The sequence below is a fragment of the Stegostoma tigrinum genome, chromosome 16 (assembly GCF_030684315.1).
Source record: "Stegostoma tigrinum isolate sSteTig4 chromosome 16, sSteTig4.hap1, whole genome shotgun sequence".
Classification (NCBI taxonomy): domain Eukaryota; kingdom Metazoa; phylum Chordata; class Chondrichthyes; order Orectolobiformes; family Stegostomatidae; genus Stegostoma; species Stegostoma tigrinum.
In genome coordinates this window covers 30,827,301-30,840,792 of record NC_081369.1, presented here as the reverse complement: position 1 = coordinate 30,840,792, position 13,492 = coordinate 30,827,301, and the positions used below count along the sequence as shown (strand labels likewise).

The window sequence follows — 13,492 nt, the reverse complement described above, 5'->3', positions numbered from 1 at the left end:
TGTCACTATCCTATCAGACCAGTTAACACAGCTGAACAATCAGAAGATATACCAACAGAGGGTGAAACTACATGGCATAAATAGAATAACAGTCAAGAGCACAGCATACTGCAAGATATTCTATAAAGCAATACACGCAAGAGAGCTTAAAATCTGTATATAGCTCGCAGTCAACAATCTTCATGTTGGAGCCTGAATGCATATTTTGATGTCAGCTTTCTCTGTAGATTTGAAGGAGTGTGACTACAATCCTGAGATCAACTGGCACAGAAAAAACAAACCTATCAATCAAGAGGTCATTTGGTGCCCAAGATCTCACTGGATTCCCAAGACTTATGGTAGAATCCAAAAAGAAAAGCAACTGTTGAGATCAACATCCTACAGCAGAGAAGTGATCCCTATCTCAGAATCAGGGGCAGCGGTCCTCAAGCAGAAGACCTACCTTTCTGCCAAGTACAAAGGTAGTGTGTTCTGGGAAAACTGTGAAACATCCAAACTACCTCCATCTGAGACTCAGGGCTTTACAGGGAAGATTGGTTTAAATGCAGTATAGCTATATAGACAATTATGAGGACAAAGGCTTGTGAGATGTTGTGTAAAATAATGGCTCTAAAGGAGTTAAATGTTGGAGCTGTGTTAGCTTCCTCACTCTGATGATGACACAATCTTTGGATTGAGACAGTGAGACTGACACTAACCTTCGTAGGGAGCAGATATATTTGTATAGATCCCGACAGTCCCTTCTAATTATACTTGACTAATAACATCCAAGGTACTGACTACCATGATGGGGTGCACTGCTGCCTCAAGGTACCATGGATCCCGGTTGGATTCCACCTTTGGGAGACTGTGTGTAAAGTTTGCACATTCTCTCCATTTCTGTCTGGGTTTTCTCCAGGTGCACCAGTTTCTTCCCACAGTCCAAAGATGTGCAAATTCAGTGAATTAGCTATGCCAAATTGTCCATAGCGTCCAGGGACATTCCAGCTGTATGAATTAGCCATGGGAAATGCAGATTTAAAGGGATACGACAGGGGGATTTGCCTAGATGGACTGTCCTTTGGCGGGTCAGTGTGGGGCTAAATAGCCTGCTTTTACACTGTACAGATTCTATGATTCTAACAAGTAATAAACCATTTGTTAACTAAGATAAGCACCTCTGTTTCAACTCACCGCACATCTATCATTAATAATTAAAACAGATCCCAGATGCAGCACTTATGTAAAAATAATTTATTTATTGGGTATGAATATTATTGGTTAGGCCACCATTTATCACCTGCCCCTTAATTACCCAGAGGGCAGAAAAAAGTCACCTGTAGGTCTAGAGTCACATACAGGCCAGACCAGGAAGGACAGTAAATTTCTTTCCTTAAAGGGCATTAACCAGATATTTTCTTACGCTAATTGAAATGGTTACGTGGTCATCATTTGGCTAGCTTTTTTATTCTAGATTTTTTATTATTGAATTCAAATTTTGGCATCTGCCATTGTGGGATTTGACCTTATGTCCCTAGAACATTAGCCTGGAGTCCTAGGTTACCGATCCAGTCCACATGCTGTTTCTTGCCCCTTACGTTGGACAAAATGAACCACATGGGCTATAATGAGAAATATGGCAGAGTTACATGAAAAATCCAGTGAGAATTATGTTAACATTGGCAGCGACTCTCTGCATCTTTTCTGCAGGGTCAGACTCGTTCAGCACAGAAACCGACTGTTAGGTCCTACTCGTGTGCTGAACAGATATCCTAAACTGATCTAGTCCCATTTGAAAGTATTTAACCAATGTCCATCTAAACCCTTTCTGTGCATGTACAAATGCCTTTTAAATGTCACAATTGTACCCACCTCCACCACCTCCTCTGACAGCTCGTTCCATGCACACACAACCGTCTGTGACAACATTACCCCTCAGGCCTTTTATAAAATCTTTCCCCTCACCTTAAGCCTATGCTTTCTAGTTTTGGACTCCCCTAACCTCAGAAAAGGCCTTAGTTATTCTCTTTATCCAAGCCCATCATGATTTTATAAACCTATATAAAAGTTACCCCTCAGCCTCCGATGTTCCAAGGAAAAAAATCCTAGCCTCTTCAGCCTTTCCCTGTAGCTCAAACTCTCTAATTCTGGCAACAGCATTGTCAATCTCTCTGAACCCTTTCAACTTTACTAAAATTCTGGGCATTGAGGCAAGGAGTGGCAATTTGCCTATTGCGGGGAATTATTGCTTGTTAAAGACATTAAGTACACATTTTGCCTCATCAATATGAGTTTCCTATCCTACCACGCACCACAAGCTGAGAATGTTGACAATGGAAGACAGAGCAGGTACCTGGTGCCTTCAGCTTGCCAAAAAGGTATTATTCAGCTCAGAGTTCCAAGCAGGCCAACTGCCTGAAAACTCCAATCAGAAATAATTGAATAGGACACTGATTCAATGTTGTTAGTTTTTGAAACTGGGACCATTGAGGCACAGCAAGGATGCAAGATGAACAGAGAAGGTATAAACAAAGGATAGTTTGTGGCAGAAAACTACCTCAACCAACCTTAGCCTATGCTACACACTGGCACGGTTGTCATATACCATGAGGTGCCGTCAGTGGGAATATTACAATCTAAGGTGATTCTTCACTGCAGTTCTGAGGGAAAATATTGTCATCGTAGGTGTTGTCTTTGGAGGGATGAGACATTAAACCAAGGAACCATTTTCCAACAAGATGGGCAAGGCAAGATTGCTTTCAAATATTTGAAGAACTGAGGTGTGTGAGGCTAATATTCACCCCTCAACCAACATAGAAAAACAAATTACCTGATCATGATTCTCAGTGCTCTGAGAGATCTTGCGGTGTGAAGATTAGCTGTGTTTCTGAAAATACTCGAAAAAAAATACACAATTGGCCACAAAGCAATTTGGAGATTGAGAAAAGCTCGACATAAATGAAAAACCTCTCTGTCCCTCTCCAAGTAAAAGTCCATTGCAGAAAGACGATGTTCAGTCTTTGAGGACTTGCTGTTCAATTGCAGCAATTGAACTTCTCATTTAAGTGAATTATTTTTCCAGAACACATCAGACATAGGTCCAGCTTTTCAAAATTGATGTTAATTAAAATGTCTTCACAATGAAAAAAAAATTAGAACAATGAAAAGGTCAGATTGTAATGATTATTTCCCTCCTTAATCTGCATAAGTGATACTTTCAAAGACCATTATAACTACACTTTCACCAATTTCCACAGGGAAACTAATTTTGAGGAAGCCAACAGAAATCAAAAAACCACAATGCATTTATCCACCTCCATATCTCCATGATTCAAATCTCATGAATAAAAAGAAGCTAATTAATTAACCAGGTGTTGATATGATTCACTGTCACAATCACGCATTTTTGTTGGACTAATGAATATTTTTCAATGTATTCACAGTCTAATTACAAAAAGCTACTTTGGAGGTTGCACCAACTTCAACACTCATGCTTTTCACTGCCACATGTTATTTGGTAATTTGGTGGACTGCTGTATAGAATTGCATGAATATTTATAATTTAGATGTGGAAAAAGGTAATCTTTTGATTCTATCTAGGTTTTATTATCTGACTAAACATTTTATGGTCAAACTTTCAGAAGATGTTCAACAAAAAACATGACTTGTCAGCACAGGCTTGAGGAGAACTATTCATAGATCCCAGTGTTTAAACAAATTTAAAAAGTGGCTAATTAACACAATAAAGCCAATGATATTGCAGTGTGTGACATTACTTAAAGGGGTATTACATCCTATCCAACTTGGCACAATGGAGATTTTTCAAACAAGTCAAAACAACTACTATATTACGTATTTTCATATTGGCAGTTCCCTGGTTATGGCTTGACAGACAAAAATGGAACCAGGATAGTATAATATGGCAATGGTTGCAGATCCGATACACAGGAAGCTCAACACCATTAAGGACAAAAAAGCCTGCTTGATTAGTATCCTAACATATTCAACCTTCGTTCCTTCCACCTCCAACAGTGGCAGCAGAAGGCACCTTCTACACAAATCACTGCAACAACTCTGAGGTTGAGACACCACCATTGGAACCCACATTTTCAACGAGAAGGCCAACAGATACAAGCCACACCATCTGACTTGTAATTATGTTGCAGTTTCTCCACTGTCACTAGGTCAAATTCTAGAATACACCCTCTTGTAGGTGTACTTGAATCATAGATTGCAGCAGTTTGAGGAAGCAGCTCATAACAGTCTTAAGGGCAATTAGGAATAGGTAGTGATGTACACATAAATAGAAAAATTCCAAGTCAGCTAGATGGCAGAGAGACATATGGGGAACTGGTATGATGAACCAACAAAGGCTGCAAACACAGGTCAAAGGTGAAGAGGAATAATTTTCCTTTGTTACAATCATATCAAAATCACAGTTAACAACCCCCACAAGAGCTTTCTTTGATGCTTGGCAGGTAAGAAGTCACCATCATCCAACCAGACCACAGAGCTTCTCTGTCATTAGAAACACAGCTGGTGGTGGTTTAACCTGAGGATCACCATATCTCCAGCAAGGGGAGGGGTCAGGAAGGAAAGTCGTTCATGGTAACCTCAGCCAGTGCAGGAATTGAGCCTAAGCTGTTGGTATAACTATACAACGCAAATCAGCTGTTGGTTAACTCAGTTGGCTGCACATGTGTAGCAGGAGAGGATGGTTGACTGGTGGTATGGAGATATTCTCAGAATAATATCTCAATCTCAGAATGAAGGGGTGCCAATTTAAGCCTGAGAAAAGAAGGAATTTCATCTGAGGGTTGAGTTCCTCCAGAACTCATTGCAGAGCGCTAAGAGGGCCGAATCCTTGTGTATGTTGAAAGCAGAGCTAGATTGATTTCTTGATCAGTATGGTTACCAGGATTTTGGGAAAAGGACAGGTCCATGGATGTGAGGAATGTTGCATCAGCCATCATCCTAACGAATAGCAAAGCAGGCTTGAGAGCAGAACAGTCTTCTCCTTTTCCTATTTCTAATGGTTTTGCAAGTTTCTGTAATGGAATACTGAGAAAGTGGGGCATGAGGTTTGGAGGAAACACATTCAAGGACTTGAGGGAAGAGAAATTGGGGATGGCCCAACTGTTTCCATACTTTGCCAGTGAGGCCACAAGGATATCACTGAAGAGTTTCCTCTGTGCACCTGGGATGTGCCTCTTGTTTTGGAGCTGGGAGTGGAGCACCTGTTTGGGGAGTCTCATGTTGGTCATGCGGACATGCCCAGTCCATCACAGCTGATCAAGGGTGGTCAGTGATTTGAAAACACTGAAGAGGGAGGAGAGGGTTCCTGTTTTTGGAGGAGTTATTCTAATGGTCCCATTCATGAGGCAGCTGTTTTGATGAGGTAAGAAATGGCTACTTCAATTAAGTTGAAGCTTCAGTTTGGGAAAATTCAGATGCAACCCCAATTCCAGATCTGGGAATTCATACCCTGGGTCTATCTTATACAACATCAGATTGTCAGGCATCAAGTATATCCCAGTTACAGTTAGCCAACTCAGTGTGGAATTTTCAACCCTGGGAATCAGAGATAGCAAATAAAAATTTTAAAATAGGCTTAAACAAAGAGGGTAAATCAAATTGTGAAACTAACTTGGCTATTCAGGGTCTAGGTAGTGCTGCTATAGACTAATATTATTTGCACATAATCTTCAGATTTATAAATACAGATTTGCTGCATGCATTGTGTGCAGTATTTAAAACAAACTCCCAGAAGTGGAACATGCAATCAATTCCATGTCCACTCTAATTAATAAATGTTTAAGATTTTCACCTCAAGTGTTTATGTTGCATACATTGGCTTACTGAAGTGACATCATCTTAACTGTTAATGTTCTTAATCACCATTTATGCTGAATGTTTGTACAATGTTGTACAAAAGTCACTTTGTTTATTAGCCTATTTTGCAAGAGGTTTAACGCAGATCTAAAAATTAGGACTTTGTTATGAAGTCCGAGTAACGTTTGGGTCACTTAAATCTTGATGTAATACAAACAGTAACTGCTACATCACCTAACTCTGCAATAAAATGTACTGGCTCTTCTCCCTGCAGAAGGTGTTTACAGCAATAGCTGTGTAGGATGATAGTCAATTATTTTGAACATCAACTTACCAGCATAAGAAAACAGGCATGTCAATTTAAATATTGTTTAGGAAATTAAGTGTGTTGTGGCTTTGAATAGATAAGACATTAGACAAATTTTAATTTTGCACCCAAGACAGAATCCAAATAACCCATGTCAACACAAATACAGGAGAGTAGAGTATTGTAAAGGGATGCAGTCACATCACAGTTTGAGAAAGAGAGAGAAGGAAGTGCTGAATACCAAAAAAGAGAAATTCTTAAGAGGCAATACTGAAAATTTTAATCCCTTGCTGCAGGGCACTTAGTCAAAACAATTATAATCTGTTTCCAAACTATGGAAGAGCGAGCCCTAAATACTATGGCACTTGAAGCTACACTTCATGGGCAGAAATCCCAATTGTTCAAATATGGACAGATTGTTAAAGTTTGCTTGAGGTGTTGAAACCCTTTCAGGGTATGACGACCAACTAAGTTCAGATGCATGGAAATAGAGAGCGCCCTAAATGGGCAGACAGGAAGCATGGACGATAATTGGACATCAGCACCAGTTCTGCTCGTCTCACTCTTCACATCAGTCTCTGTAGCCATCTTCCTGGTATGTCTTTCATTCATATTTGGTCTTAATCTCAGCTTTAAAATTTCCAATACAGGTTTTCTTACGGAGTTGAAAAAGTATACTGATCAACCAAGTAAATATAATCTGTCTACCATAAAATCGCTATAACATTAATTCTCACTTCTTTAATTGCAGACACTATTCTGCCAAGTGGCATCCAACCACAGTTTAGGCAGAGTATTGTAAAATATTCAGCATGCATTCCTTCAATTTTTTTTTGAAGTTCCATTTCCCAGCACCTTAAAAAGGTATTGATGCAATTAGGCCATAAGATACACTGCTTTCAGTGAATTACTGTTGGACAATTCTCATCATCCTGCTAATCAAGACTTCTCTACCTTTAAAACGTGCAAGTCTCTCACCTAGCTCACCTGCTTGACTGATGTAGAGTACAAAGCACATTCCAAAAGTGTGCCATTCCAAGTGTGTTGCAGCCTCATGTATCTTTTTGCGTTTCAGTTTCACATTAGTTTCCTCTTGCCCTACACCATCAAGAGCAGCTTTGATGGAAATATCACCATTAGAAAAATTTCTATTAATAATGAACTGTTTTGAAAAGCAAAGTACAATGAACACTGAATACTTGGTCAAGCATTTTAATAGGTTTCTTGTTGAATACATTGACCATAATACTCCAGTTAATTTACAAAGGAATTATAAAGCTTACAAGTATGTTACAGTGATTTCAAAAAGTATACTTCATTTCTCAAATTGGGAAATGAATACATGCTTGGTTGCAAGGATACATGTGTACAAATACATCATAAACCTCTGAATACAGCAAACACCACCCTTTTATCAACTTAGCAGCTCAAGATTTTACATGAAGTATGTTATGTGCCTACTTTTAGGAATGATCTTTACAACTACTATAGAATTCAACATTACTGCTACACCTACAGCATAATGAGAAGTAAGCATTCTAGAGAAGCAATATCAATACCTAAAATGAACAATGCAACAGTTTTCACAGATTAAGGAAAATGACTGACAAACGTAAAACAATTAGGGCATAAGATACACTGCTTTCAGTGAATTAATGTTGGACAATTCTCATCATCCTGCTAATCAAGACTTCTCTACCTTTAAGATGTGCAAGAAGTCTCTCACCTAGCTCATCTGCTTGACTGATGTACAGTACAATGCACATTCCAAAAGTGTGCCATTTGTAGACAGTCAGACAATTAGAAAGCTTTAAACAAAAAAAATGTTCTTCAGGTCAAACCTATGCATTGCTTTAATTTGAGAGTCTAGCTTCCAATTTTACAAATGGTTCTCAATGAGCAACTTGAATTGGCTATGGGAAAAAATACACCTTCAGAGAAAAAGATAGGTACAAAATGCTAAACAATGCATGTTGTTAATCCAGGAGTGTAGAAACTGGTCAATTCACCACTTGTCCTAGAAAGGTTGATTTAACACACTAGGGTATATTAATTGTTGTTTTTGGAATCTCAAGCTACAGATTTTCTCCCTTTAGTGATATGCCATTTGCTATTTTGTCAAAATAATTATGACAAAGCAGAACTTCCTTCTCTCTTTTAGGTGGCAAACAGATTAGAAAAGCCAGCAAATAGCTGGGTTATGAATTGTCACACAGGAGGTGCATTAAACAGATTTACTGGAATTAAGGACACTATGTAAAATGGCTGCAATTAAAAAAAAAAATCACCACAAAGAACCTCACATCTGTTAGTGTAATGCATAGCTTGAAAGACAACCTCTATAATTTGACAATCCATACGAAAGCTGGACTTGTTACAAATGGATTAACACTTTTTCCCCCAATCAATCCTTCAGAATGGAGAAGGAGAAGATTCGCATAGCTCTCGACTATTGCAAAGTTCAACCACATTTTCTTTCAGGAGGATGCTCAAGAAAGATAGAAATGAATTTCTATTCAGCTGCATGCATATTTAAAAAAGTTAGTCAAAACAGCAGCTATACTGTAAATATTTTGCCACGTTGATGTTTTCCAATTACATGTTAAAGAAAGGGTACACTTCATGGTACTTCCCTTCCCTGTTTTCTCAACTCTAAAGAGTAAACAGCTTTTAAGTTATGATCAAATTAGTCAAGTCATCTTCCAGTAACCCACCCAAGCGTGCAATGATTGTGTGCGGGCATCCATGGTGAACTTAAGTTGTTATCTGGCTACAGAAGCATCAAATTCCTTGCACTCAAGTCCAAAGAGATGCGCTTCCAGCAGAGATAATAGATAGTTACTTAAATCAGGACACATGGTCTTACTTTCATTTCCTTAATCTTCCATGCCTCAGTTAAACAGCAGAATTTTGACAATTGGTCATGTAAGGAAGTAACCGAACAAACCATTCATATTCTTGATCTGTACACTTACACACTGGGAAGAATTTGTAGAATTTGGGGATTTTGCACCAGTTAATTAGCTTTTACAATATTCTGTGCATGACAAAATAAACCAAACTTGAAAATTTGCAAGTTGAAAGTTCAGTGTGAACTTGCACGTTCTTAAATTTTAATACTACTTTAAAATTAACTTGGTTTCTTGGATAATAAAAAGCTGTGAAAGGTTCACCAAATTCTGTTTTAGATATCATACATATTTGTGTCCAGTAAAAAGTTGAGGCAAAATACTTGAACTGTTCTTAATTAACAGAATGAGGCAAACTTTAGCTAATTTTGCAAGTAAAAAGATCAAGTTAATTTAATGCCAGTTTCAGAACTTTGTCCTGAGCTACAGTACACTAATCTCGATTGGCTAATTTGTTTCACATATTACAATACATTTTGTAAAGTAGGTAAAATGTTACAAATCTTTTAACAGCATATCCAATGAGGGTTAATTTTTATCATTTTAGCTTAGTGTGGTACAGTCAGCGATTTCTGGATTCCCAAGAGAATTTAAATATTATGAACGATTGAGTCCAATTAACAACATAGAAAGTTTGCTTCTAACGTACTAAATACAAATTTAAATAGTAACCTTTGCGTGTTAACTGTGCCCATGTAATTTCTAGCTTTATAATTAACTGAAATTTGTCAATTATAAAATCAGATGGTTATAGCATATGAGGTAATTGGACCTGTTAGCCTACTCCTATATGATCTAATCTGCATACTCACTTCCTTGAAACAATTACTGTTCTATCCAACAGGATATTTTGTAACTTCCATCTTCAACAGAAAAGATTTCATGAGCAAATACGCAGCTGAAATAAAATACTGGCTTTCAAATTAATTGGCTCGAACAAAATGTGGTGAATTGCTAGAGGTTTGCTGAAACAGCTAATTTTCAAATCAGATATAGGGATTTTACATAAGACTGAAAGACAATTTAGTTTATAAAACAGATTAGTGTGATCACTTTCTGCTCAAATCGAACTGTGTACATTAAGGTAAATACAAGTCATACTGTGGAAGATAAGACAAACAATCTCTCTTAAATGACATTAAGTTTTTTAATATCACTGGCTTAAATCAAAGGAAAGTCTTCCTTGAAAGTAGTACTGGTCAATAGATAGGATATTTTATTTATAATACATTTCAATGGCATTCCTATTGTCTTGGCATGTCTAAAAGGCACATTCTATAACCATCCACTACAGAAAAGGAGATGTAATAGGGATTTTGTTTTCTGGAATCTTTATAACTTGTGTGGTGCTGAGCTACAAGACAAGACCTTCATAAATTGGTCCATCAGCTTCAGGTGATTCTCTCCTCAGACGCAGATGCTCCAGTGTGTTGTGAAAATGTTTGTTAATTTGCTCAGTTTCTTCACTGGATTCCAAGTTTGGGAGATCTTCCCTTATTTTTTGAATAAGCTGATTTAAAACTTGAATAGTCACCTGCAAATGAAAGTTTAAGGGAAAGTGTGTAATATTTACATTAACTTTATCCCCCCTTTAATGCTGCACATGCAAATATGTCCAGCTGAGATAACAGCCACATTCAGAAAGGAGCATCAGGCAAACAATTGGATGATATCACCAAGGTAACAGGTAAATATGTGGAAAGATGCATGGTTTGATTCAAGATTGCATAGAGAAAAAATGTACAGTAATAGAAACCATTGTTAGGGATGCTCAGACTATAGTTACATAGTTCAGAACAAGGCAACCTGACTGAATTGGAGGATAATGTTAAATTCAGCTGCATTAACAGTTGTGCAGAGGTCAAAAAAGTCAAAAAATGCAATGTCTTACTGGACTTGAGGTGTTTTAATGTTTAGGTAGGGCAGAAATTATTGCATCAAGTTCAAACTATACTGTTCACATGAAATTCAAAATATCTTCTCAAAATCATTCTGATCCTCGTCTTTAATCATCTCGTGCAATCTTCATGGTGTTCATTTTCAATACATTCATCAAGTACATTTTGTAAAGGCTAAAAATGACATGTATACAACTTGTTTCATTGTCAAATCTCAAAAGGGTTTTGAGATTGGGGGGAACTAGTAAAAGGAATAGAAGATTAACAACGGTGACTGAAGATTGCATTGAAAAGGGTTGATGGGAGGAAAGAGCAGTATCTCAAAACATTAGGTCTCCCATGTGTAGTGGCCTTGAAACACCTAACACAGGCATCCATCATTCAAATAGGAATCAAAAAACGTGACTATCCAGAAATGATGCGAACAGGGAAAGTGGTGGTGGTAATCACAACTAACATGATCCTGTGGATTTCAGGTGAGTTTACTGGATGGGGATCCCGAACAGGAATCATGACTATTGTCCGCTGAAAAATGTGAAGTAACCAAAACCAATTGTTAACTATGTATGCCCCACCTTCATATTGTTCTGACTAGAAAGGAACACGCAACAGGCTTGTCTGCATGTCATGAAAGAAAGTTAAGTGTTGCTGTGTAAAAAAAATTTGAACCGAAAGAGGTCTATGACTGGACAAAAAAAATACTCTTGCTCCCTAATATCATCTTGGGCAGATTTACACCAAGCAGTTTTATTTTCACAGCTTATGACTTTGCCCATCTATTTTCTTCGCTGTATCAACACTTTTTAAAAAAATGCAAAGCCTGGTCATTAAACCCATACACTGTTTTTAGATAAATATTTATGTAGCAAACTTTACTGCTCACTCCATGAGAACTATTCGGATCTGAAGGAAGTCAAATTATTTTAATGTTTTCTACTTAAAACATTAGTGTAATTTCTATTTTCAATGCTGAAGGGCCTGTGAGAACTTTCCAGCAAACGTAGTCCAAAATATGCAAAGCTGTCTCATTATGATAGATGCTATCAATTGAGCACAGACCTTTAAAAACAATACTCACTTAGCTCATTTGACTTATAAGCGGAGAAGTCATCTATTTTGAAAAAAGCCTACACATGCACGCAGATTTGTAGTAAAGTGTGCTTAAAGGCAACTGTCAAAGTAAATAATGCAATAATCACGAGTTGAAGCTTACCGCCTCATTTTCTTTTTCATAAAAGTATATGTATCGATTAAGAATTTCAGTGAAGAGCTGTACTTGTAGTGACGGATCCATGCACTGGTTGGCTATTTTCAAAGCCTTTTTAAGGCATTCCATCACTCTCTTGCCGTCATGAATCTTTGAGGAGAAAATGGAAATTAAACAATTCAATGTGTTCAATTAAGCATCCAAAAACACAAAAGAAATAGTTCAATATATGATCACCGTGCCCTTAGGTTATCCCAAAAGGAATATACATGGAGCACTTCATAATTAGAATATTTATTCTAAGAACAATTTCCTAATATTTCCAAGGTAGAGATTTTAGGAAGTTACATCGTTCAGCCTACACCCATATCACAAATTTAATCACCAATATCAGCAAAGTACACAACATATTCTGGACATAGTGAAATACAAATTTACTGATATGTAGGGCACAAAATCAAATTTCTTAAATGCAGCTCCAGTTTTATGCACCACAGTATTACAATTGCATCTTGAAAAGATGCAAGTGGTGAACAACAATATTATCAGCATTCCAATGCAACTTGAAAATTCAAATTGTTGCATCGTATGGCGACATCAAGGGCAAAACTTATGCCTTCTGAATATGCAGTCAAACTGAATACTCCTTCACTATTTAGATATTACTTATTTTGTAGAAAATAAATCCAGTATTTAATGCAAAAATATAAAATGTTGAAAAGTGAAGTCAGTCTTAGCAATATTTACAATTTTACAGCAAGCTCTTACAACAAGTTAATAAACACAAACAAAAGCCTGATTACATTTAAGGAGTTTATTGATGGCTAAACATTTAAGTCCTTACCTCCTCTCCATTCTTATCAGTATTCCGCCCAGACCAAAATAAATGAGCACAGATGCTAACAGCACGACACTGATCTGGCTTCTTAAGCAACTTTGAAGCAGCTAGTGCACATTGTGTCCTCAAAGGCTCGTGGTTCTCTTCACTGAAGCATTTCATGCGCTCAAATGTCCCAATTATCAATGTAATGGCTGCTAGCTGTGCCTTGGAATCACTGATTTCATCTTCATACAGAGAGAATGCCTAGAAAATTTGTTTCAGTGAAGTGTCATAATCACAAGACTTGGCATGACAGATTCAGAAAGCAGGCTTCAGTATAAAATTACACAATTGTGGCAAAAGCTGGTGTGTTACAATTGTACCAAACAATGTGGGAATTGAGACATGCAGGAGGAAAAGTCAAATATTAATGACTCATTTTATAATAAAACAGTAACCAAAAACTTTGGATCTTATGGTGAGAATTTCTTCCATTTGAACACCTTAAAAATTTCTGCCACACAAAAATGTTAATTCTTA

At 37.4% G+C, this 13,492-nt stretch overlaps 1 protein-coding gene across 1 annotated transcript in view; it reads right to left on the bottom strand.

The window, feature by feature from the left end:
* Positions 1-7,316: 7,316 nt before the first annotated feature.
* vps35 (VPS35 retromer complex component) overlaps positions 7,317-13,492 on the bottom strand; it is a 61,122-nt gene continuing 54,946 nt past the window's right edge. The window contains exons 15-17 of the mRNA XM_048546450.2: positions 12,977-13,216; positions 12,139-12,282; positions 7,317-10,561 (exon numbers count right to left, since the gene is read on the bottom strand). Of these exons, the coding sequence (XP_048402407.1) occupies positions 10,382-10,561; positions 12,139-12,282; positions 12,977-13,216 (564 nt within the window). The 3' untranslated portion in view covers positions 7,317-10,381. The remainder of the gene's footprint in view (positions 10,562-12,138; positions 12,283-12,976; positions 13,217-13,492) is intronic.